Here is a 26,706-nt window from a genome sequence, read left to right as displayed (position 1 = left end):
GAGTGTGACCGATGCAGCGCAGTTGCCTGGAGGTAGGTCACTGCCGAGAACATTCGTCTCGGCCGTGAACGCTCTCCGTGCGTAGCCCCCGTGGTCAATCCAATGACGAATGAAAACCTCCCCCGGGCCGTGTCGGTCATGGAGGTTTGTTTGACCGCACTTCACCGCCCTGGTGAGTGCGGGTTGGTGCAGGAGAGGCCCCAAGACCGATGTGGAACTCACTCGGCACTGATGATGGCCGTGGTCAGGAATTTGGGTTTGCAACATTGTGCGCTAACCACCGTGCAGACACTTTAGCCTACGTGTATATTATTAGGGGGGGGGGGGGTGAGGAATAATGAATGCATCGAACCAATTAATACAATTTCTTAATCTCAAAATTGCACGCATTAAATTGCGTGTGTAAGGCATAGTTTTCTGAGTAGTTATGTTGTAAATATAATGGGTTCGCAATGAGAAAAATTGATTCTTTAACAGAATATTTATTGCGAATAGTGACACTTTATCAATCTCTAGGGGGTTGGGGGGTGCAGTCGATGTCGACTTCAGAATCTTGGACGCCCTTTGGCGGTTTGATGTCAGAGTTATGGAGAGGCACGGTCAAACTGGAATCTTTCCTGGGTTCAGACCTTTAACTTGATGAAAAGGTCTTCTGATGTGGATCGTTTCGCTGGAGAAAGTCTGAACTAAGCCAAGATGAGACCATAGGAAGGCAAAGTGCCCGGATAGCCGGTGAGGTGGGGGCTGTGGTAAGATATGTCGCGATTCCCGAGTGATTGGTGAGTATGTCAAGCTTCTGCATCGCAATTAACTTCAATAACAATTTTGTGCGTTAACCTTTTGCCATCTCGTTTGCATTATTTCTTATTTGTTGTGTCCCCATTTATATGATCTCGTAAATTATTTGCGACTAAATGTCATAATAATGATAATAGCAGCATATCATCTGCAACTGTAATAATATCATGCAATTTGCACCTCTAATAATAGCGTATAATTTTCACCTACAAACATTGCATATCATTTTAACATCTAATAATAGCATATCGTTTACACCTGCAACACTTAGCATGGAACATTTGCAACCGTGGAGCAGAACAGGGGAGCACAGAGTAAACTGCTGCCCATCAAGATCACGGGAGGGCATCACCAGAAGAAATTAATTAGCTGACGGCCTGTGCCATCAATTGCCGGATGATGTTGCACGTACATTTGCACGGCGCTTGAATAATTAATTCTCACACCCATCGGTTCGATGCGTAGTAATTTGAGCCCAGGAATCGATTTCAATGGATTAAGGTGTTGCTGCAGCTGTTGTTGTTGTTTGTGCTTGAACACCACTGCCGTTGCAGTATCTCAATTCACGTTGGGTGACTTGCACCTGTCCAGAACCTTTTCTGGTGCCTCTTGCTCTCGTATTAAACCGTATTGGCACAGTTATTTGTTTGTTTGTTATTCGCTTGTGTTTTGTTCAATTTGTTAATTGTGAATAATTCCCGAAGCAACATGTATTCGTTCTCTGCAACGTTGATGGTTTTTGTTTTGTCGTTGCTGCTGTGCTCACGCACCGCGCATCTCCCGTGTAAAATAGCCGGACAACTGGCTAAACGGGACCGTCATCTGTGTAAACGTATGTTGTATGTATGTATATTGAACTTCGTTCGCACCGTACGTAGCCAACCGCGCTAATCGGAGGTGCGCGGGGTAGGGGAGAGGGCGACAAACTAAAACGCAAAAAACAGTTCTAACAAATCATCGACTCAACACTCAAGACCCTCTCTGTCCGTTCCGCAGTCCGAGTCTAAGCTGTACAATGCGCTCGAGAAGGAGAGCAGCACACCCTCACACCAGAAGCTCACCAAGAAGGAGACCCTCAAAGTAAGTGGCCGTGACCGAGGCCGCCGCCGACTCGACCGTGCAAGCGCGTTCCGTCAGTGGCCCCGTGCGCGGTTGGAGGTAGAGAGGAGCGACGCTCACAACAACGAGCGGAGCGCCGGGCGGCTAAAACGCAGCAAAGTTGGCACAGTAGGGGGCACGGGTGGTGCATCGGGGCAGTCGTCTCAGTCAGTCGACCCGTGTGGCACCTGCTGGGTCTGTCCCGTGACCTCCTTCCAGCGGGCGTTCGACACCTCACGTGGCACTTAAAGTGCACCTAGCCTGGCTCAAACGTCGTGGTGACGTCACCACTACTTAGGTGGGCGAATGGCGGTTGTTGTTGTTGTTGTCGTTGTTGTGCATGGAGAGCGTCCGGCCGGCCGGCGGCTCGACGATTCGGAGGGCAACCCTTCTCCACGGCAAGGGAAGGGGCGAGCGAGTGCAGCCTGTCAGCGCTAAAGTCGCTCCTCGTTTTTTTTATTCTATAGTTCTTTCGGTAAAGTCACGTAGATAGACAAAAGAATAACAATATAATAATACAAATGCAATTTTTTATTCACTCTATTATCATTTTTTTTATTTCATTACATATTTTTTTTCTCTCTACGTGACTTTACCGAAAGAACCATAGAATGTGAATTTCCTGCAGTCACCAAAGTTATAAGTCCAAATTGCTCCTCGTTCCCGAACGTAAAGGCGGCCTCCCCATTGACACGTTAACGGGGAAAGGGACGTCACGATTGGTCGGCGGTGCTGCAGCCACGCGCGCGCCAGTTCGTGATTTCTCACGCCACGCGCATTTACATTGTCCTTTTAACCTCTTCAACTACTGCCCGAGATCCGACCCCCCCCCTTCCACATTCCTCTCTCTCTCACACCCCCCCGCACCCGCCCGCCTGTGTGAAAAATCATCTGTGGAAAGAGTAGGGAATGTAATTCGCAAACGCCCTGCAGGGACAGAATTATCTTTACTGATCCTGGGAATGATCGTAGAGAGGTGTCGACGCTTAAACGTGTTAAGCCTTTACGCCTGAATCGTAACAAGCTGTGTTTTCAACGCAAGACGTTTATACTATATGTGAATAATAATAATACGTAAAGTGTGAAAAAAAACCTGAACATTTACGCACTATCAATTGAAAGTCGTATTCAACTGTGTTTTTTTCATTGATGTCTAATACAGTCTATACAGTTGATCAACAGACCACATGTGGTGGGGTAAAGTGTGGGTGCTCCCCAACTACTTCAGTGTGGTCAAAATATCCTCTAGGGAAGCTTTCCAGAGCTCACTCTGGTCCACAGCTCACTCTAGTCGAGGTCCTCCCACCTGCAGTAGCTTCACAAAGCAATTGCAGTGTATGCAATTATCTTCTTGGTTCTTTCGGTAAAGTCACGTAGAAGGGAAATAATAAAATAATAAAAATAAAACATAATAAAATAATTCTCACGACGTTTCGGCCACAACGCAAGCAGCCGTCCTCAGGTGAAGACCAGGTCTGTCGGGGAGACAGCGTCTGAATGAGAGCGTCTGAATGAGACGCTGTCTCCCCGACAGACCTGGTCTTCACCTGAGGACGGCTGCTTGCGTTGTGGCCGAAACGTCGTGAGAATTATTTTATTATGTTTTATTTTTATTATTATATGATTTCCCTTCTACGTGACTTTACCGAAAGAACCAAGAAGATGAATCCCTGCAGTCACGAAAGCTTTAAATCGAAAAGTATGCAATCATGTTTCCACATGTAGTAAATGGATAGTTATTCATGGAATTTCATCATGGATAGGTCGGTTTAAAATTACTAAACTATTTAAAGCCCAAATAACCTCATGCAATCTGCCAGTTAATAATACTCACACACATCAGGCCAAACTGTTACCTTTTGATTCACACAGAAATTCTAAGAATGCAGTCAGAATTTGGTAATTTTGAATTCATGTTGCTAGACGGTGGCATGTACACGTAAGTTGCCGACTTGCAGAAAAAAAACGATTCCATTGTGCGCAAACCGTGCTGCTTTGTATCTCTAGACTTTGCAAAACGTTGCACTGGCACACAGATCAATAATTAGATCGTCAATCCAAACACTGCTGCTGGTGCAATAATTCCTGTGCCTGCCCAATTTATCCTGCTATTGACTTAAATGCCTTGCTTAGAAATGAGTGACCTGCAAAAATAAAGAGCTCCGCTTTGTCACAAAAATAAAATTTAGCTAAAGATTTGTAAAAGGGCACTTTTTCTTTCATTACCAGAGCTTATTTGTGCCATGTAGCCTTTCTTGTAAGATTGTCCTTATCTTGGTAGTTCACGATATCGTAAAAAAAATCCGAAATAGCAACCTAGTTTCAATTGGTATTCACAGTTCAACGTTGTTACCGTGTTTTATTTTAAACCATTTTAATTCGTGAAAACCCGATACAAACATCGCGTCAGATGCACGCATTCGTCTGCTTCGACTTGAAAAAGCGGAGAATGCTGGCCTCCGACTTTGTTTGTGCCACGTTGAGTCAATTTGTCTCTTGCAAGTCTAAGGGCAGCAATTGCAGGGCTGCACATATGCAATTGGCAGAGCTGAGCGTATTCCAATCGGGCAGTTGCGAGTCCAAACCCTAGTTGGTGGGTTGACTCAGCCCATCATCCTTCTGGGGTCAATAACACGAGTACCATTTTGTAGAGAAGTCAACAGCGGTTGTCCTACAGAGATACTCCTCCCTGCCATAGGAATGTGGAATTTCCACGACTATCTCAGGGCTTCATATTCTCGGTTCTTTCGGTAAAGTCACGTAGAAGGGAAATAATAAAATAATATAAATATAAAACAATAAAAATTATGTGGATTTCACACCTGATGACGATTGCTTGTGTTGCAGTCGAAACGTCGTGAGAATTTGTATTGTTTTATATTAATATCATTTTATTATTTCCCTTCTACGTGACTTTACCGAAAGAACCAAAAATATGAATCCCTGCAGTCACGAAAGCTTTAAATCAAAATTTATCTCAGGGCTGTAAACGGAAGATGAGCACCGCCTCGTTCTGTGCTCGTTTGAGCAGGAAATCACTTTGACTTTTTTTATTTTATTGTACGTAAATCGTTTTCTTTCCATAACCTTCTCTGAAATGTGCCCAAAGACAAGAGGCGGTGGGGGTTCGGCCCCCGCTGTCAAACTCTCCCGATACTGAGAGACGGGAAGCAAGCAGGTGGTATTGTGCAATTTGCAGCAAGGGGGTGGGGGGGTGAGGTGCTGGCCAACATTTCGGGGGCAGGTCCTGGCAGCCCCCAGCGGGCCTCACTGACTTCTCACCGCAGGTGCAAAAGAAAAACTACAGGCAGGAGAAGAAGAGGGCCACTAAAGAGATGCTCAGCACACTCAAAGACCCAGCCGTGGTCATTCTCTCCGACTGGCTGAAGGTGGGTGCAGGCAGCTCGTTAAGCATTGTGCACGAATGTCGGTGATTTATATTTATATATCTTTAACTGCCTATATATATAACACATTTGGTAGTTCACCATGCATAAACTCCGCAGATTAAAGTTCAAGTTCATGTTCAAGTTCATTTATTAGGTATAGCCCTGTGAGCCATTCGGCTCTTAAATCGGGTGCAACCGCAACAAACAAAAAACTAAAACATGAACAAAAAAACATCTTAAAGTGAATATGTGACTGAGTGCAAACAGAAAAGAAAGACAGCAAAATATTGCAGAAAAAAACACCGTATAAACTCAGCACTCCTGGGTCCAAAGATGGGGGGCGTATATGGTAATATTGTTTTACCTGTGAAGAGGAGATTGAGATGGTTAAGCAGGATCTTTATTTCCATATTCGGGACATCCTCACACACCTGGATAATTCCTGGAGATGTAACATCTCATTTGCAAGTCCCGTTTATGTGTCCATGTAAAGCCCGTTTGTCAATCCACTGCTGGATGACGGGCTGCCGTGTGGGTTTTATTGGCAGTAAATAACCACGCTGGTCAGTGCAGGTTGGCGAAGACGAGAAGCGTATATGTGGGAGCATAGAAGTACATGAGAGTACAACTATGTTCCTTTCTCCATTCCCCTCTGCTGCCCACATCGTAGCCCCCGATCCGATGCAAGGTGGTCACCCATCCAAGCACTACCCAGGCTCACACCTGCTTAGCTTCTGAGAGCTAACACGATTGAGCGCATGTTTGTAAGCAAGAGTGACTTTAATTCCTCTTGGCTCCCACGGCTTAAAAGTGCCCTCCTGAATTCTCAAGAAGTGGGAGGTAAAGTGTAAAGGGCTCTCAGGTTTGTGCTGATCGGCATTCAAGTAGCTTAACTCGCCTTCCCCTGTGGCATTGCAGCAGCAGGATTGTTTTTTGTAATGTCATTCACGAAACACGGAGACATTTTGCCAGCACACGCTCATTTGCATCCATTATTGTAGCTGTAACAAAGGGCCCTTTAGATTAATTTCAATTTGGTGTTGTGTACTTACTCAAGTATTGTATTCATTATATTTAAGTGTTGATGCATTTCTAATTGTGGGTTAAGCTTCTTTTCATAAGAAGAATAAATCAATGTTTTGGACAATCCTGACAGCAGAAAAAAACTTCGGAAAGTAATGTTGTACATTCCTGGGTAATGTGCCTGCCTAGCAAGAAAGAACTGGGTCAGTGTTCACAAGCATCTGCGCTGGAGTCAGCAAACTGTCAGTAAACCGTCTCAAGTTATTTATTTTACTTCAAACATTTCCCAGAGGAGTCCATGGAAAATAAATTCCAATATTTCAAGGAAAACATCAAATGACACCAAATTAGCCAGGTTTCATGAGACACAATGTAGTTTCCTTTAACCAAATAAATATACATTAAGGACATTTTGTTCACTAAAAATTGTGTTTATGCAACCCGACCTAGATTCTCTTCAGGACAAAAAAGGTGTCTACACATACACTCATAAAATGATGCTGACATTGATTCTGATTGTGATGATGATGATGACTAGAGGTGGAACGATGCATTGGTTATTATTGATTAATACGCTAATGATGCAAGCATACAATTGTGTGCAAGTATTGATATTTTAGCAGTGTGTATGTGTTGAACGCATTTTGGTTAAAAGTGACGCTGCAGCCATTAGAGGCGATACCGTTCCCCACAAGGAAATTTATTCTTGGGTTGACCCATGAACTTGAATCTCGACAATTCATGTAAACATCGGGGACAGTGGAGGATGAATCGTTCCATCCCTAATGACGACCATGACAATGACTATGATGATGATGATGATAGGGTTGCCACCACTGAAGTACACACAATGGGAGCATATCATAGACCTAACAATATCTCACAATACCGGAACGTTGTATCATTACGCAACTGACAAAAAACCAGAAACGTTTAACTGCCCGGGACAAAATTACAGGTTTCCTCGCACAGCAGCGACAATACAACAAGAGGACAATCCTGAGCAAAACCACAAACAGGTGACAACCCACGCCACCGACGATGACGACGAAGACCAGATCTGACGCCGGGCGATTGCGCCCTGCCGCCCCGCAGATCCGAGGTTCTCTGAAGAGCTGGACCAAGCTGTGGTGCGAGCTCAAGCCCGGCGTGCTGCTGCTGTACAAGAGCTCCAAGCACGGCCAGTGGGTGGGCACCGTGCTCCTCAATGTGTGCCAGATCATCGAGAGGCCCTCCAAGAAGGACGGCTTCTGCTTCAAGCTCTTCCATCCCCTGGACCAGTCCATCTGGGCCATCAAGGTGCGGATATTCATAGGGGCTTGTCTTGTTCATTCTCTCACCTGACGTACCACGTGCAAGTGTACGGCCCGTAAGAGATATGTGCTCCGCACGTTCAGGAGACCCAGCAGTCGTCATGTGGCCCCACTGGCTGAAGGTGGATGCAGGCCGCTGATGAGCGTGTACCTGTACGGCCCCTTTTGTCAATGCCGAATGAGGGCCTCCGCACGCCATGCAGGTCGTGGGCGTTCGTCGACCATACTATTGGCACACTCGTCAGCGTGTGGGTTCCTGTAATGTGTAAAGCACGTACCGATACTTGCCGTATGCATCACGGTCTATGTGACCGTGATTGTAACGAAGACCTGCGCTGTATGACATCTGTACCGTCGTAAGGCACCCGTGAAATATAGCCCAAGCGCTTATTAGGCCCTTCCTGCTAAAATAAACGAAAGAAACCTGTTGGGGGCCATCCATTGAGTAGGTACGCAAAAATCTGTCAAAACTTGACCCCTCCCCCCCTCCCTGTACGCACGCGTACTTTTTACACCCCCGCCCCCCCCCACCTGCGTACGTACGCCTGACGCACCCCTCCCCCCCAGAATCCTATAGAACGGCCGATATTTAATCCACGCAGAAACGATCAAGGATTAATAATATTAACGTGTTAAAGCAAACAGATCGTCCACCGCCGGCTGCATTATTATTATCGAGGCTTCACCCCCCCCCCCCCCCCCCCCCACGTTTCCTATGTGTACATTGTCAGTAGACCCCCCATACGCAAGCGTACGCATTTGGGTTAACCCCCCTCCATGCGTAAGTACTACATGTACGGCCCCTTGCGGTGCGCAGGCTACGGTGATGTATTCTACGTTCCAAAGTTTGGGTTGCATGGCCACATTCGCACTCCTGTTGCTTTCGTCTTTAACTTTCCATCGATGAAGGGGACGTGCTGCATCGGCCTGTTGATCTTCCGATGTGGTTCATGGTCACACCACCGGTGCTTTCGAGGCATGTCAAAGCCAGGAGGTGCAACGTTTTGGGCTCGAATGAGGCGTTCTGGAATAGCTCGTGGTGCGTGCTTGCTACACATCATGTATGCAGCGCATATGCATATTTATCTCTTCATTTATTTAACTCCTGCACGTAGACATAGTTCCTTGCAGCTTACACAAGTGCACTTTATTGAATAATTGATTTTTGTCTGAAAATAGCTTTCATCCCCACAATGGAACAGTGCATAGTGCATTTATAAACACAACCTGAACAAAAACGAACGCCAGACAAGTCAACTCCTTTTTTCACAACCAATGCTTTGGAGGCCCTTGAAACATTCATTTGCTCTCTTTTCATAGATCCTTTTTTGTCTGAGATCCTACACAATGCGCCCATCACTAAATCACCCAGAGGGCGGCCGTCTTTAAGGCTGAGCGGCGATGAGCATGGACAGAGCTTTGGTCGGGGATTCAAACGCACAACCAGGAGCTGCTACGGCTTGCAGAGTTACGTGGTTCGCAACAGAGGGCGGTGCAGCAATATCCATTGTTGTACTGCGATACGCTCTCAGGTATATGCTCTCAGCCGTAACAAAGCCGTGTTGACGAGCAGGGTAAATTGCGGTCAAATTTCCAGCACAACCCGCACGGTGTGAGGAGGCCCTCAACCGGCAGTGGACTGGCAAAAATAAAAATGGTGGCTTGTGTTAGTTACAGGTACGCAATTGCTGCTGGTGTTGACTGTGCGATTACTTCTCACCAGGGCCCGGAAGGAGAGACGGTGGGAGCTTTAACGCAGCCCTTCCCCAGCAGCTACCTGATCATACGAGCCACCTCGGAGTCTGACGGTGCGTATATCTCGACGGACAACCAGCCGTCGGGACATGTGTTCGAACAGCAAAAGCGTCTGCAAAGCATGGGCGGTGCATGAAACCCGTCTTTAATGAATCATCGAAGAGCTTGGAGCACCAGATTGGGTTAAAAGATGACGTCACCATGCTGCTCTATTTAAGACCGGGAGCAAGTGGAGGGCCTCACCATTGTGGCAACATTTCCTGATGATGCTGGATGTAATTACAGCAAAACGTTGTACTAAAAATTTTAAATGATGTTGATTCGCCCTTCAACACACCAGTGGGCTAAAGTAGTGAACTATTTGTCCTTTGTAAACGTGACACATTTTCTACTGTTTGGCCGTGTCGGGTGGTGGAGGGTTACGACACATTTATAAATAACGCAATCTAACCCAAAAACCTTTATTATGAATGAATTGTAAAATTATTTTTTTTATTGCACAAATAATGTCGAAAAATGAGAGAACACACAAGGTTTGCTGCTCGAAGAGCACGTGGTAGACCTGGAGGCCCAAGGGCATGGGTTTTGCCAAGTGCTCTGCTCGTGGTGACCTTGTGACCTCTCGCTGAGTTCGGCTTCAGTAGCTTTTGCTCTACACGGTCTGCTTGAGTGGGAGCCGGTAGACAGATTTTCTAAACTATTTATATTTTTCCAGGTAAGGCCCACTGAGCTATGTAGTTATTTTTCAGAAGCGACCTGGCTACAAATGATAGCTCAACGAAGTGGCTTATCAGGTGGAGATTTATAGCAGCTAAATACTCCAAACGCGTGTTTATTCTCAATGTGGAGGGAAAAACCGGAATATAGAGCCATCAAGGGTCCAGATCGAACCCTCGACCTCCTGCATACGAGGCAAGGAAGTTACCATCTTAGCCCCAGCCACCCTCTGCCGTGCGTGGCAGGGCCAGAATGTGTTTCCCGATTGCATTTGTGAACACTTGAAAAACACGTTTGGAAATGAACATTGGTGCTGTCCGGTCGCCTTTTAAAACCTCAGCTCAATGCATCCACAACAATGGTGTCCTAAATTTGATATACATATATTTTTTCTTTAAATGCGTCAAAGTGTTTCAGCCAAGTAGGCTGAGCAGGGTTTCGTGCGTAAGAGCTGTCTGCGACGCTCCGAGTCACGTAACAGTTGTTCAAATTGTATTCAATATTTTTTTTTCTTTCGCGTGGTATTTTTTTTTACCGTTCCATCTGCGTTGTGTCTGTTGTGTTCTGTCTCCTTTGCAGGTTGGCTTACATGTACCATTGGCATATAATTCTGTATATAATTTGCCAAAGTCATGAATACATGAATTATCCTCACACACGTTATCCAATGTGTGTATAGTCAGGGTGGGAATCCGTTTTGAATCATTTGATGCATTATTACATATTTATTTGCTATACACAAACCAAAAATCTTGAATAATTCATGATTTTTGTTTATTTCTTAAATGTGTGTATATTAATTACAATACCACACATACAGGTGTTTTCAGAATGATTCTTTACACAAATTGTCTGGTGGCTGAAAGGAATGTATCTGTCAACTTCGTGAAGACTGGCTCAGCATTGCAAGCCACAGATCTTTTCAGCTATTTAGATACCCAATTCGGGTTGCCACCTCTGAGCTGAAGAAAAAAGCATGAACATGTCATGGGACGAATATCTCACAACACGGGAAGAGGAGTGAGTGGCTCACTATTACGTCACGGGGAAGACTTAGGATATTTCCCAGGGTGGTCACCTCATCCAGATGGCAATCCTGGGAAAACCAGGACAAGTGTTGTTAACCCTACACCGAACCCAACTCTTTGTGAACCGATGCTTGGTCCATTTCTCTGAATGCTACGGGCACTGTTTGGCTCATTAGGGCATCGCTGGAGAGCACTGACAGAGCCAGTGGGGGATGGGGGTGGCACGTGCCCCCCCAATGATCCAATCGAAATCCCAAATTTCGATCGGATAATTGGGGTTAATTAGTAATAAATCGGAATTTTGCGACCCCCACTGCCATTGTGTAGCATATTATTATGTGCCAGGGACTCTATGAGATGATAGGACAAGAGTCTGAGTCCATAATTGGCAATAAGTAACGGCAAAGCAGTTATAAGTGACTCACAGAATTGTGCGCAGTTGCATATACAGTACACAACTTCCCTGAAGGCATTCACCTTCAGCGAGCGCGATGCCGATCACACAACACGGTTCGAATTCGACCCTCGATTGATGGTTGCGCCATCGTCGCACACGCGTCGAATAAAAAGCACGGGACAAGTCCTTACTAACAACTCCTCTATCATTTTTCATTGCTGGAAGGGCTGCCCCCCCCCTAACCTGAAAATCCTAGCTCCGCCATTGCGTGAGAGTGCACAGTGCAATTGCCTGCTGAAATAACGAGCACAAATCTTTCATGGCTGCCCCGTACACAGGGTCGGCAGAGAAGTGTTATACTCGAGCCTACAAATCCGCCAAGGTTGACATGTACACACAGGGCGGAGGAGCGTATGCTTGAAGCCAAGCACATTAAGGCACATCCCCATACAAGCAGTCCAGCATATTAAAGCGGTTCCTAAATGATGTGTCCTCTGGTCACCCATTAAAAAAGGTCCCCTGCACCAAGTCAAGACATTTTGGCTTAAGTCGCTCAGCCAGCAAATGGACTATGGTGTTTATGCGGTCAGCATTGCTATGCCAACTGCTGCCTCTCTGCCTCACGGAACCTGCCGTTAAGTTGTGATGTTCTCTTCATGATAAATCGGAGATGGCGGTTTCGATGCTCTCTTGGGGCTGAGTGAAATGCATCTATGGATGGCTTCAAATTGTCTCTTAAGTAAAAAATGAAGGTGCTATCAGTGGGCTGCAGACACAGTTGAACCCAATCACCCCATATTGAAAGCTCTGTTGATGGTAATCTTTTGATTCCATCCATTGAAAAGCTTGGGAATCACTATGGATTTAAAACTGTGTTTTACCACCCACATTATCTGTTATGAAGGCCTCATTTTATCACTTGAGAAGAATTGCCAAAGTGAGATCCATTCCCTCCGATAAAGATGCTGGGGTGTTGGTTTTTGTAATTTCTCAGCTTGATTTCTCGAATGCTCTGCTGACCTTTCCGATTACGAACACAGTGGCTCCAACTGCTTCAAAATGCTACAGACGCAGTGCTCATCGCATACTGCATTCACAGCATCACACCACCACTGAAATCACTGCACTGGCTTGCTCTCAATTTCAGGACCGACATTAAAAATTCTGATAACTACTTACGAGGCCCTTCGTGGTCTTGGGCCTTCATATTTCCAGGAAGTCCTGACACCGTACTCTCCAGGTCGCCTGCATCGAGATCAATGAACGCTGAATTATTTGGTAGTTCCGGGAAGCCATCGTCTAAAATTTGGAGGGGGCAAAGGCATTTTGTTCCGATGCTCCCTGCCTCTGGAACGCTTATTTCAAGTCATATCAGAAATTCTGGCACAGCCGAATATTATTTTATACCTACGTGACTTTACCGAAAGATCCAAAGAGTACAACCACATATGTGGAAATCAAATTTTAAAACAATATTGGTTTGAATTAGCTTGTTTTTTTTTTACTGGATTGATCGGCCAATGGATTTTTATTTTTTTTATTTTATTGTAAAGTGCTGTAGGATGCTCTTCTTGAAGAATGATATATAAAAAGAAAATGTTGTATCGTGATATTGTATCAGTATTTCTCAATCTCCCACCACTGTCACAGTTAGATTTATTTTGCAATTATATTCCATTTGTGCTACGAAGCATCGTATATCATGAGAAAAATTAAATTTCGATTTAAAGCTTTTGTGAATGCAGGGATTCATCTTCTTGGTTTGTTTCGGTAAAGTCACGTAGAAGGGAAGTAATAAAATAATTAAAATAAAACATAATAAAATAATTCTCACGACGTTTCGGCCACAACGCAAGCAGCCGTCCTCAGGTGAAAACCAGGTCTGTCGAGGCGACAGCGTCATTCGTGACTTTACCGAAAGAACCAAGAAGATGAGAAAAATTAATTACGTGAAGCTTTCGCACAGCAGCCCTTCACCCCGTCTTGTACAGAACAATCCAAGGAAGCAGATTTCCACGTAACTTCTTCCGTGGCCCCTTCAAGCGATTTGGTTTACCCCACACACTCGGGCTGCATTCTCACACACACGTCCCGCCACAGAGAGATCTTCATCCCACAACAATCAAATTGATAGTCTTAATTCTCAAGAGATGGAATTTAGGCAAATTCAGTGACAACCCAAATGAAATGGGATGGGTGGGTTTTTTAGTTTTTTTATTTTCTACTCAGTCGTTGCGGACCAGACAAAGATCATTGACTCTCACTACACTTGACAACTCAATTTAACAATGGGCATCTGAAACCCAAACTCAAACTCAGGTTCTCAGCAATACCGGCTCAGTGTTTTGACCTCTGGACCAGCCGGCCAGGGGCACATCCACAAATGTGAAAGTTGAGGCTGTCATAGCAGAAAATAATTCCCAGCGGCGATTGGTCACACGTGTGAGTTCTGCTGAAGCACAATTTTTTTTAATTTACCCAACTACTCGCTCCTGACTAAGTACTGAGCCTGCTGTTCTTCGGCCGCTGTGTATTTAAAGGTTCGACCGTCAGCGTATTCAGCTTTTATGTCACTTTGTTGAAGTGTGAAAGATGCAGCATTAAAAATAACACGATGCCCGTTCAAAGCCTTGTGGGTGTCTCTTAGCCACTTTTAGTCCACGAGCCCAGACCAGATTAACTTTTCGATTCCACCTCAAGATGGCATCACATTCGTGGTTCCAATTTATTTTCTGGCAGTGGACTGTGATAACCATTTGAAATGCGTGCGTTATCAAGCAATCCACTATTCTAGATTTGAAGCTTTCGTGACTGCAAGGATTATTAATTTTAATTTATTTTTTTACCTACGTGACTTTACCGAAAAAAACCTAAGAATATCAATCCACTATTATTAGCCATTGCGGTACCTGTACTGGAGTTTTGCTACCTTAGCCTGTCCAATTTCTGCTCTGGGCCTTGGACTACATCGACACATGTCGGGACATCGGTGAAAAAAGAGCTCTGGAGCTCATCGAATTCCTCCAGTGTAAATACATATTCTGATTCTGAGTGGTTGGCCACCCTCGCCGGCCCACCACACCCGCTGCTCTATGGCGGTTGATCACGGCTAGCGGTGGCTACGAACGTGGCCCGTAATCCAGCAATGTGGAGGCAGTTGTCAGTTGCTGGATCACCGCACAAGCGTTGTGAAAATCCATTCCCCGCGTGCGTCGAGCGGGTACCATGCCAGGGCTCGCCAGGAGAAGGCATTCCAGCAAAGCTTGAACTGTACTTCTCACCTGTTCCATCTGTACAAGACGTAACGTTACTCCGGGTGCTCCGGTTTCTTCCGACATGTAGAATCTCATATTCTTGGTTCTTTCGGTAAAGTCACGTAGAAGTGAAATAATAAAATGATAAAAATATAAAACAATACAAATTCTCACGAAGTTTCGACTGCAACACAAGCAATCATCATCAGGTGTGAAATCCACAGCAAGAAAATTTGAAAAAAAAAATCTAATTTTGTCCTGCAATTTTTATTATTTTATTGTTTCCCTTCTACGTGACTTTACCGAAAGAACCAAGAATATGAATCCCTGCAGTCACGAAAGCTTTCAATCTAAATGTATAATCTCATTAATTGGCAGATAACACCTCAATATGTAGAGGACTGCAGAGCTTGGGCGAGGTGGAGGGTGTGGCGGGGGAAATTGGCATCGGCTCACCGCCCGTCTGTCTTTCCCGCTCGTCCGCATGTAGGCCGTTGCTGGATGGACGCGCTGGAGCTGGCGCTGCGCTGCTCCAGTCTGCTCAAGCGGACGATGGCGCGGGAAGGCAAGGACGTGGAGAAGGTCGTACAGGCTGACGGCACCCTGCTGGGGCTGCTCCGCACTGGGACTCTGCACGACGGCTCGCAGTACGACCCCCACTTTTGAGACGCGGCATGGCGCGGCATGCCGTATGTATGCACCATATGTTTGGCACCGTACGTGGCCAACCGTGCTAATCGGAGGTGCGGGGGAAGGACAACAAACTAAACGCAAACTAATGTAATTCCAAACGTGCCTCTCTCCATGCTTCTTTGCACAATTCTAGTTTTTGTTCTGTTTTTTTTTGCTAATGACCGAGTTTCTGAATGATACCTCATAGCAGGCAGTGATTAATACATTTTTCCCCCGGGTACGATGGGTACGTTACTTTTCACTGTCAGCTTCAGCTTTCCAGAAGCACTCCAACCTGCGCTAGCCTGCCTCTTTTATTTCCCCATTTTGATATCGAGTCTGCCTTCAGTAGCCATCCAAGGTAGCAAATAATTCTGCTGTGTGTATGTTGAACTTCTTTCGCAGCGTACGTAGCCTACCGTGCCAATCGGAGGTACAGGGGAAGGGCAACAAACTAAAACACGAATGCAGTTTTATAGAAATTAGTTTTAAAAGTGAATAGCTCCAGTGGCTTCCTAATATCGGAAGGAAGAGTGTTCCAGACAGCTGGGAAAGCACATCCGACCGTGGCATCCGTTGATCCATTCTCTCCGCTCTATTTGCATTCACAGTCATTGTGCGATTATCGCGGTTTGCAAACTGTCCACAGATTAACAGAAAATAACTTACGGTTAATCTACTGCTGTATGAAGGCCACCTACGATGAACACGGTTGGCTACGTGCGGTGCGAAAGAAGTTCAAGTCCAACCCCACACTGTGTCGTCGCTCACGGGGGTTGTTTGACTGTGACGTATTTAAGCACGCCGATTCGTGCGAGTTGCTCAACAAGGGTGCAGCACTGGCTCAGATATCGCTCACCAACGATGTTGGCCGTGGCGAGGGATTGAACTCAGATCAACAGTTTCATACCGCGGTGAACTAACCGCGACGCTATTACTCGGGCCCGTTTAAAAATGGTGACAGTCCCCACATCCTGCCTGCCAAAGGCAGTAAGCCCACTACAGGCCACTCGCGGTGTGGCACGGCCATTGACGACGACGACGACGTCACCAAGCCCCCCGTCTCACCATCTTCCATCCAGCGGCACATGCAGGAAGTTGACAGTCGGTACAGTAATCGATGACTTAATAGCCCGGCTCGAGTGGAACACCACTGCAGATGTATGCACGTTAAACTTCTTTCGCACCGTAAGTAGCCAACCGTGCATGATACACTATCAGCCGCCGTGGGATTCTGACACAACTACGGGAATGGCAACGTGGCCGAGCGGTCGTGCGACTGCCGCTCATTACAAGGGCTTCATCGTCCCAAGTCACCGTGTCGCGCCAACCCCGGCAATGCCCTCCCCCCCCCCCCCCATCCTCCCACCTCGCCTGCCCTCCCTCCCCTGTACTGGGCTTGGCCAGGACACATGAGAGCGAGGCGACGCAGACGCACCTCACGGACGTGGAGGGGGTGTCCGACAGGTCGGACAGCGACGGGGACGAGGGCGCGCACAGCGAAGACAGCGACTCGGACACGTCGGAGAGAGCCGACGACAGCATCAGGGGCAGCGGGCGGCTCAAGGAGACTACGTACTGCCAGCAGACCGACGAAGAGCTGGGCCAGGTGAGCCTCCAGAGATGGCGGCACCACCTCTCCTGGTGTTTTATTTTCTTCTCCCCGCCCCCCCCCCGATAATTGTGCTCTTGTTGAGGTGGCTGTCCTGGGAAATCTGTGAGTCTTCACAGGACACGAAAATATTAAGTTTTCTGTCAGTGGCCGTTGCCTCCTCTTCTCGCATTGCGCTACGAAGAATGGCCACTTCTGAAAATGTTGCTAATTATGTATTTTTTTTACTTTTTCTGATTTACGAGCACCTTGTTATCTGCACGTATGCATGTTTAACTTTTTGCACACCGTACGTAGCCAACCCTGCCAATCGGAGGTGTGCGGAATTTGTCCTCGCGCACCACTGCCAACGCAGCAGCAGCAGCAGCAGCATCACCGAATAATGACGATGATGATGCCCAGTGGTCAATTCTCGGTCCGTGACGACGCGGCAAATGCTTTGCGGTCCCGCGCAGGTGGGGGAACTGTCGCAGATGGAGGAGGTGTCGGAGGAGCACAAGGGTCTCATCTGGGGTCTCATCAAGCAGCTGCGGCCAGGCATGGACCTGTCGCGCGTGGTGTTGCCCACCTTCGTGCTGGAGCCGAGGTCTTTTCTGGACAAGCTCTCCGACTACTACTACCACGCCGACCTGCTCTCGCAGTGAGCCGCCCGACTCGGCGACCCGGCCAATCCCTTGCGCGCACACCAAATGCTCGCAGAAGTCCCGGCACCGTCGCTTTCGTTGTCCCTTTGTGCCGTGTCGTTGCTCCGGAGACCGGGAGATCGACGGTCGACGTTCGGTCGCCGCATTGGCGCCGTTCGTCGTGATTTCTCACTGAACAGAGTGGGCCGCGTGAAGGCTGCCATCATCCACAGCGAAACACTCTCCGCTGCTCCTGACGCGGCTATCTGGCATGACCACCTGGGTGTGAAATCGTAGTCGTTGCTCTGCATCTACATCAGCCGCACAGAAGAATGAGAAGATTGTCCCTTTTTCCACCGGCACATCCGAGCCGAGCTGGCGAAGGGCCCTCAAGGTAAGGAAGGGTGATTTTCCACTGGCTATTAGTCATGCCAAGCCAGAACCAAACTGCGATATAGGCTGGCCTCACAAAAACATTTGAATCTACCTCGGGACCAATCAGGGCCAAGGGGCGGGACTAATGACGCAATCATTGCATGTGACGTCAGTCAGTACACTGTGAGGACACGGTGTCGCCGCGTCGTTGATATGACGTCACGCATCACGTGTGATGCCAGCGTGGCATGGCTTGGCTTCTGCAGTGGGAAAAGCAACCTGCTCCTCCTGACCTACGACGGCCTAGCTTCATACAGCCCTGGAATGGCTTGGATGTGCCAGTGGAAAAGGGATACAAGACTACTGGGAACCAGGCTCTGCCAGCCCGGGAACATCCCAGCTTTGGCCGCAGAAACAACAGCAGGGTCCAGATTCCCCGATGATCACGGTCGACTACGTATGGTGCGATAGAAGTTAAACGTACATATATTCATACAGATCCGTGTCCCTGTGCTCCATGAATCATGGTACGCCATGGGATCACCCCCTCCCCTATGTCCCACCCATCCCCGCACAACAACGCCCACTCTGCCAGGCACGTAACAATGCTGCGGATCACGACACATGTACAGAACCCCAAGCATGGGATCGGGTTGCACGAGCTTGGCTTGGCAATTGAAAAACAAAGGATGCAGGTGGCATCTCAAATTTTATCTCGTTAAGGCCACTCCCATAGCCTGTGACCTGCGTAAGAAACCAAAGTAGAGGGGGCTGTGGATGCAGCCATGAGCAAGCAGAGCGATCAATGACCAAAGACCTTCAGTAGCTGGGCATCACTTGGTAAAGGCCACATCGATGATGGATGACCGGACACCGATGGCGACGTTTGTGCGCAACGCAAGTTGGCAACCGGGCTGAATGCAATCGGCGTCACTTTTAAAGATAAAGTGCAGCACAGATCTCTAACCCTGCCTTTTGGGGGTGGGGGTGGTCATGGCTGCAAGCTTTGAATTCGTTTAATCTGGGATAACTGCCCTTGGAATGGGAACTGCCCAGTAAACATGGAACGTTAAGCCAATGTTGGTACATCAGCTTCAACCACATGCCAATGAATTTTGATTTAAGGCTTTCGTGACTGCAGGGATTCATATTCTTGGTTCTTTCGGTAAGGTCACGTAGAAGGGAAATAAAATAATATAAAACAATAAAAATTCTCAAGATTTGTGAGAATTTTTATTGTTTTATATTATTTTATTTACCTTCTACGTGACTTTACCGAAATAACCTAGAATACACATGCCAATGGTGGCTCGATGTTGCATGTTTACTGGATATTGGATCCAGCCCGGTACGAGTACCGAGCCAGCTCGCTCACTCGTTGCCATGGGGATGCGGCCTCCGTGGCTTTGCGAGATTCAGTTAAGACGTTTAGAGCGGTGCGGGTTGTTTTGTTTCACCAGAGCGGCATTGGAGGAGAATGCCTACGGCCGCATGAAACAGGTGGTACAGTGGTATCTCTCCGGCTTCTACAAAAAACCACAGGTACTCGAGAAAAGGCCCACCATGAAAATGTTGCGGCGCATGTCGAAGCGAAATCTATCACGAAAAGTTATATTTTCGATCAGATGTATAAGCAAAAAAAATAAGTGTTACAAGCGCGATTCAAGACGGCATGCGTGTATACTTCAGACGAAAAACATCAGCTATGTCCAATTCCAGTCCAGTAAACAAACGTGAATTCCACATTTTCATAGCAGGGCTCCTGTCTCTCCATAAGATGTATAATTAGACAAAGGGATACAGAGTTTACATTTAGTATAGTGCACGCTCATGTCACTAAGAGCCAATTTAAACCGGAAGATCCTTATTTCAAGGGAGACATCTGCCAAAATATGTATACTGCAAAAGAGCAATTTCAATCTATAAACAAAACACAATGGGAACCTTATGACACAATTAGGAAGAAAAAAGTTACCATATTTAACTTATTCGCGTGAAGAAAATTACGTAATATTAACTACCGAACAAAAACATTAATATTTTTTTACATATAAATCGATAATTGAGATATATATATACACCACAAGCAGTCAATTGTTGTCTTGACTGCTCTGAGACTTGCTCTACCACACACACACACTAAGTCACCCTAATGAGACAGACTCATATTAGGCTGCCGCAAACACTGTTGTGCTCGATAAAGCTGCAGTCCATCAACATGTCACCCTGCTGTGCGGAGTCCGCACCGAGGGAATGCTGAATTGTGGTTTTTCCTCTATTTAAAAGGGACCAAAGAAGCCTTACAACCCAATTCTTGGAGAAACTTTCCGATGCATGTGGTACCATCCCTCCACCGACAGCAAGACCTACTACATCGCTGAACAGGTATCATTGTTTATCTACTTATGGACGAATGCCTCCTCACGACGTCACCATCCTTCATCGTCGCCTGATGCCACGTTACATCTCACTTCACATCAGCACATCAGCTGGTCTCGTAACTCCTTCACTTTGACGGTCACCCCCTTGTGGGCATGTTCTCTCCTTTGGCCGCAATTTGCATCAATTGGCCAGCGTGCCTTCTATATGGTGCCAAGGTTGCGAGATGTTAACTACCTCACCTGGTATACAGGAGGCTGTTGGTTCGATCCCGTTCCCGACACCTATATTTGGAGTTTGCATGTTCTTCCCGTGGTCGCGTGGATTTTTCGCCGGGTTCCCCGGTTTTTCCCTCCACATTTAGAAACGTGCGTTTAGAGTATTTGCCTGCAATACATTTCCACGTGATAAGCCACTTCGTTGGCCTATCATTTGTGGCCAGGTCGCTTCTGAAGATCTCTATAGCTCAGCGGGCCTTACCTGGTTTTAGTGTAGTTTTAAGTCAGCTCCATACTAAATATGTCTGCGAGTTGTGTTTTGTTCCCTGATCCATGTGTTGCTCTGTCTCTGCAATTCCAAACCTGCATCTCCCCCATGCATATTTAACAGCTGTTGTTCCCTTTGAATCATAATATTTTGTCTAGTGTCCGTGTTTGATCATGGACACGGTAAATAATAAGCAGTTAGTGCGAGCGGAAATTTGCACTTAATCATTTAAACTCTATTGATTCTCACTTTAATCATTATATAATCACAAGAGTGCTTATGACCTATGAATAGCTAACCCATATAACTAATCGCAAAATTTGTATAATGTCCTGTCATGGTGGATTGTGGGTAATTAAATATTAATTAAATAACATGTTTTGGTCTACCAGCCTATGAGTCTCCATTGGACCAATGTTTACTGGAATGGGCACTGGCTTAGTGACCAAAATGTTATTTCAGTATTACATGATCAACACCTCCTTGCTGATTGTTTTTTAAAATGTAACTGATAAACACACACATAGATACCACCGTCTCAAAACTGTAATGCTGTCCTAATACACTCTGCCTGTCTGAACGTTTGTGCTGTGAAGAAGTGCTATTGCCCGAAACGCCGCCTCTGAAATGCTGTTTTTCTTTTTAAGGCCACAGTGTCTTTGACGAATGTGTCGAGTTGTTTATAAATCCTTAATATTAAGTTCAGTTGCTCGCTTGCGCGCTTACGACCGTGCAAATCTTTCGGTCGTTTTTTAACCCACTTCCCGTGATCCAATCGAGCTGACATTTTGCACACAGACTCGTTGTGCGTGACAATTTATTTTCGTGAATTTTTTTTCCCAAAATCTTACACTTTTTAGGAAAAAAATAAATATATTTAATTACCAATTGCTTAATGGTGGCAGGCAATCATCTGACCCATAAGTGGCAGCCATCTCAAGCCAGAGGACGAGAGGACTCTAGCCGCCACGCATATAAAGGATTTATAGTGAAAAACTTTGTTTTTACGGGTTAATTTTTTATATTTCATATAAATGCTGTAATTAATCTCCTCCATCCAAAACGGCGCCAGTGCCTGCACGACTCACAAACCTAGCTCCGCCCACCCCCAGGGGGTACGTCTAATGTGCGTGCGATGAACGGCATTGGGATGTATAATGGAGAGGGTGTCCTTGAGAAGAGTTGACAATGCACGAATTTAGCCGGCTTTTGATTGCGCGGATGGAGACGGTGAATTGTTATGCTCCCTCTGGATTTTTCTGTTGCGCGTAGTCACTTTAAGATACTCCACTCTTTGGCTCTTCCGGTAAAGTCACGTAGTTTGAAATAAAATCAAAACAAATCACGACGTTCCCATTGCAACACAAGCAATCATCATCAGGTGGGAAAACCACAGCAATAATTTTTTTTTTGCTGAAGTGGGAGAGAGATGCCGTGGTAAGAGGTTATATAGGTAAGAGAGGGGGGGGGCAAGGGGGGAGAGAGAGGGGGGGTAGGGGAGGGGAGCGCTGCGCGGACGCTAGGAGAGGGACGTGAAGCTGGAGGGGGGGGGAGTGGGCAGCGCTGGAAGTGGAAGGCCGAGAGAGCTGGGGGGATTGGGGGGATGCGGGGGGGGGGGATGCGGGGGGGGGATGCGGGGGGAGTTAACTCGGAAACACGGGCGGTGCACAAGTGCCAATGCAGCAGCAATGTTAATGCAGCAGCAATGCCAATGCAGCAACAATGCCAATGCAGCAACAATGCCAATGAAGCAACAACGACAATGCAGCAACAATGCCAATGCAGCAACAATGCCAATGAAGCAACAACGCCAATGCAGCAACAATGCCAATGCAGCAACAATGCCAATGCAGCAACAATGCCAATGCAGCAACAATGCCAATGCAGCAGCAATGCCAATGTAGCAACAATGCCAATGCAGCAACAATGCCAATGCTGCAACAATGCCAATGTAGCAGCAATGCCAATGCAGCAACAATATCAATGCAGCAACAACGTCAATGCAGCAACAATGCCAATGCAGCAACAACGCCAATGCAGCAACAATGCCAATGAAGCAACAACGCCAATGCAGCAACAATGCCAATGAAGCAACAACGCCAATGCAGCAACAATGCCAATGAAGCAACAACGCCAATGCAGCAACAATGCCAATGCAGCAACAATGCCAATGCAGCAGCAATGCCAAACGCTGGGGATGCGGGGGGAAATTAACTCGGAAAAATAGACTAGTACCCAGCAGATATGATTGAACAACCATAAACAGTTATGGTTTTACCTGGTTAATAACATCCTTCCAATGATTGCTCAATTAGTATCCATCTTCTCGGTTGAAGTTATGTTTATATATCTGGATGGCTTCATGAACAAACCTTTGATAGTAGCCCGAAGGTTTGCCGAGTACCTTGGTCTCGGGAAAAAACAATATCATGCGAGCCCACAGCGTTATAGCAATGGTCAGCCACGGCAGAGGTATTGGTTTTGCCGTGTTTTAAGATGTTGCTTGTTCATGTTTTTGTTTGTTGCGGTTGCACCCGATCCAAGAGCCGAATGGCTCACAGGGCTATACCTAATCAAGGAACTGAACTGTGGCCATCTGCGGCGAGACAACACAACAAAAGGCAACCAAGAGTGGATGACTTCCAATGAAGCTGCCGTGGGTTTCGCTTTAGAAAATAAACACGTGCGGGTTGCCAACTATTTTTCCAAGGAATTCTGACGTGGGTGAGGGCTCCCTATTAGAAGGAACACTGGTTTCAATGATCGCGCCTTGGGTATTAGCGACGTAGCCCAAACAGATCTGTAATGACAAGTGCCGTTAGCGAGAAACTATGAAGGCCGACACGGCACACAAGGGGGTGGGTGGCCAACACCGTGCTCGGCCGCCTTTGTCTCCCCAGTGCTGATGCTTACACACCACACCAGGCACTCACTAAAGGCTGAGTCGACCTAAAGCAGGCCCAGGACCAGTTCAGAAATTTGTCAGTTATGTTGGCCGTAAGCGGGAATCAAACTCAGGTCACCGGGTTCGTAGCTCAGCGCGCTAATCGCTACGCGACCGCTCGCACACACACACACACCCACAACCGTCTCCATTGCCTTCTAGGTGTCTCATCATCCTCCCGTCTCCGCAATATACGTCAGCAACCGGAAGGATGGCTTCTGTATCAGCGCCACCGTGTTCGCCCGATCAAAGTTTTACGGTAAGGGCTCTCCCCTCGACGTTCGGTTGCGTGACAACGCAACGCCAACGCGGCCGGCAGAGTCTGCCGCAACGAGCACTCGTCGACGCAACGTTTTACAAACGGCGTGACTCAGAGCCGGCCCAGCCACTAAGCGACCCTTGCAATTGCAAAGGGCCCCGTGGCCAGCAGAGGGCCCCCTAGAGTCACTGCTAGCTAGTGGGTGAAAAAAATCATACATCAAAGGGGCCTCCAACCAAATTTTGCTTAGGGCCCCCAAAGGTCTAGGGCCGGCTCTGGCGTGACTGCTGCAACTGTGAAAAGAGTTTGCCCAACTTACATCTCCGAGAATGTTAAGATTTTGGCGGTTTTAAATGTCACGGGACAATTTCACAGCAGAGTGTGTGTGGGAAAGTTCACACCCCTATGATGTAAAATATATATTTGTAATACTCTTTGGTTCTTTCGGTAAAGTCACGTAGGTAGAAAAAATAATAGATCGCGAAGTTTCGATTGCAACACAAGCAACCATCTTCAGGTGAAATAGAGTCTTCGATCGCAAAATGAGTCTTTTTCATCTGAAGACGGTTGCTTGTATTTTTTTATTTAAAGCTTTCGTGACTGCAGGGATTCATATTCTTGGTTCTTTCGGTAAAGTCACGTAGAAGGGAAATAATAAAATAATATTTATATTATATTTTTATTATTATATTATTTTTTTATTTCCCTTCTACATGACTTTACTGAAAGAACCAAGAATATGATTGCTTGTGTTGCGATCGAAACGTCGTGATCTATTATTTTTTCTACCTACGTGACTTTACCGAAAGAACCAAAGAGTATGGATTCCTGCAGTCACGAAAGCTTCAAATCAAGATTGATATATTTGTAATATCACTTCACAGATCTCCTGAGAGAGATCCTGTGAAAAATCTATTCTGCAGATAATATCTGACAACAAAGGGGTGCACTGCTTTGCACGATTTGTTAATTCTCCTCATGACGTAATATTGGAATAAATTGAGGATTTTAAAAATACCGGAAAAAAAAGCTACGCAAAAAATCAACAGCCAATGTCCGATGGACATACTCGCTCTTGGCCTAGAAATGTGTCATTTCCCTTTACTTCGCTCGGGGGCTGCAAAACGGGAGACGATCGCTGCCCGGTCACTCGCTCTGCGTCTCTCCGACCTTTCGAACCCTCCCAGGAAACTCGCTGTCGGCGATCCTCGACGGCACGGTCCGCCTGAGCTTGCTGGAGCGAGGGGAGGAGTACGTCATCACCATGCCCTACGCCCACTGCAAAGGTGCCGCCCACAGCCGGGGCCCTCGCTCCTCGCAAGACCAACGCGCTCACGCTGAGCGGGGAGTCGAACCCGTTTCGCCAAAGCTGGGCTCTCCGATTTATGCTTGCCGATTATTACTCGGATAATCGGATACAAACTAATTGTTGGGGGAGGGGGCCGGATGTTGGGGTGGGGGGGTGGGTGCAGAAAAAAAGTCTCACCTCTGTTCCCACGTGTGCCGCTGGACGGGAGGTGATGGGCTTGGATTGGTGACGTCACAGGCATCATCGGTTTACGTCATGCCGTTTGTGGTTTGCAGGGGACATCAGAGTGGCGGATAAGTTTTCAAAGGGGCGCACGTAATCGATCACAGCAACAGTTGTCCACTATAATTATTTGTCAATAATCGACTTAACTCATCATCCCAGCTGTCAATATCTCCGTCCCCCCCCCCCCTTTGCAGGCATTCTGTATGGGACCATGACACTGGAGCTTGGTGGAAAGATTGGAATTGAGTGCCAGAAGACCGGCTACAGCGCCAGCATTGAGTTCAAGCTCAGGGTAAATGCTAAAGCCAGCACACATCAATTGCTAAAGCTGTTGCATTAACACATGCATGCTTCTAAATGCATAGCAATACACCGTGTCGTTCTTTACAAAAACAATTGCATAGTACATGAGGATAGACGCTGGATATAGGCACACTTCTTAGGAGCATATCCGAAGTGTGCTCATATCCGAAGTGTGCTTATAGCAGGAGAAGTCCTTTGCCTTCCACCTCACCTGTGCAATGTAACAATGTGTCGCTTTATATCAGAATTGTGCTAATATAAGGTGTGCCTACATCCACCTCCTATTGCGGCGATTACAATTGAACAGTCCTTTGGTCAATCCACGACTGGATCAAGGCCTCCCACCGCATGGCGTGTCAGCCATGGGGACTGTTTGGCCATACTTCACCAAGCCCATCGTGGTGTGGGTTGGTGAAGGGGTACAACTGGTTCAGATATCACTCGCCACTGATGGCAGTCGTGGCCGGGACTTGAACCGAGTTCGCAGCGTTCGTAGGGCACAAGCGCGCTGTTAACCCTTTCCCATTTCGAGACAACTGCAAGTTGCAGGGTGGGATGTCCCGTTCGCCGCTGAATCTCGGAACACGCAATCGATTCGGCGCTAATTTTACTTAGAGAGGCGTAGCGCCGTTCTTTTTAAAAGACATTGAACTCACCGCAGAAGACTGTAGCGACGCAGAGAACTGGAGCGACACGGCCGCACTCTAAGATAGCTGACGCCAAGCTGTGCCACGCGCTTTCCTGCAT

At 46.9% G+C, this 26,706-nt stretch overlaps 1 protein-coding gene across 5 annotated transcripts in view; it reads left to right on the top strand.

Annotated features, from left to right (window-relative positions):
* The window catches only part of OSBPL5 (oxysterol binding protein like 5), a 125,183-nt gene that overhangs the window by 80,300 nt on the left and 18,177 nt on the right, over positions 1 to 26,706 (top strand). For 3 of the 5 annotated variants that reach the window (XR_013637432.1, XM_078863636.1, XM_078863639.1), the window contains 12 exons: positions 1,795 to 1,878; positions 5,184 to 5,285; positions 7,404 to 7,607; positions 9,345 to 9,429; positions 15,263 to 15,419; positions 16,852 to 17,053; positions 17,512 to 17,696; positions 19,515 to 19,596; positions 20,341 to 20,439; positions 24,026 to 24,122; positions 25,310 to 25,408; positions 25,851 to 25,948. Coding sequence is in view for 4 of the 5 variants with exons in the window: in XM_078863636.1 (XP_078719762.1) it covers positions 1,795 to 1,878; positions 5,184 to 5,285; positions 7,404 to 7,607; positions 9,345 to 9,429; positions 15,263 to 15,419; positions 16,852 to 17,053; positions 17,512 to 17,696; positions 19,515 to 19,596; positions 20,341 to 20,439; positions 24,026 to 24,122; positions 25,310 to 25,408; positions 25,851 to 25,948 (1,494 nt within the window). In the remaining variant the exon portion in view is untranslated. The remainder of the gene's footprint in view (positions 1 to 1,794; positions 1,879 to 5,183; positions 5,286 to 7,403; positions 7,608 to 9,344; positions 9,430 to 15,262; positions 15,420 to 16,851; positions 17,054 to 17,511; positions 17,697 to 19,514; positions 19,597 to 20,340; positions 20,440 to 24,025; positions 24,123 to 25,309; positions 25,409 to 25,850; positions 25,949 to 26,706) is intronic. The other 2 variants (XM_078863637.1, XM_078863638.1) reach the window with 2 other exon arrangements.

The sequence above is a fragment of the Lampetra fluviatilis genome, chromosome 16 (assembly GCF_964198595.1).
Source record: "Lampetra fluviatilis chromosome 16, kcLamFluv1.1, whole genome shotgun sequence".
NCBI lineage: Eukaryota > Metazoa > Chordata > Hyperoartia > Petromyzontiformes > Petromyzontidae > Lampetra > Lampetra fluviatilis.
This window is presented reverse-complemented; position numbering and strand designations above follow the sequence as displayed.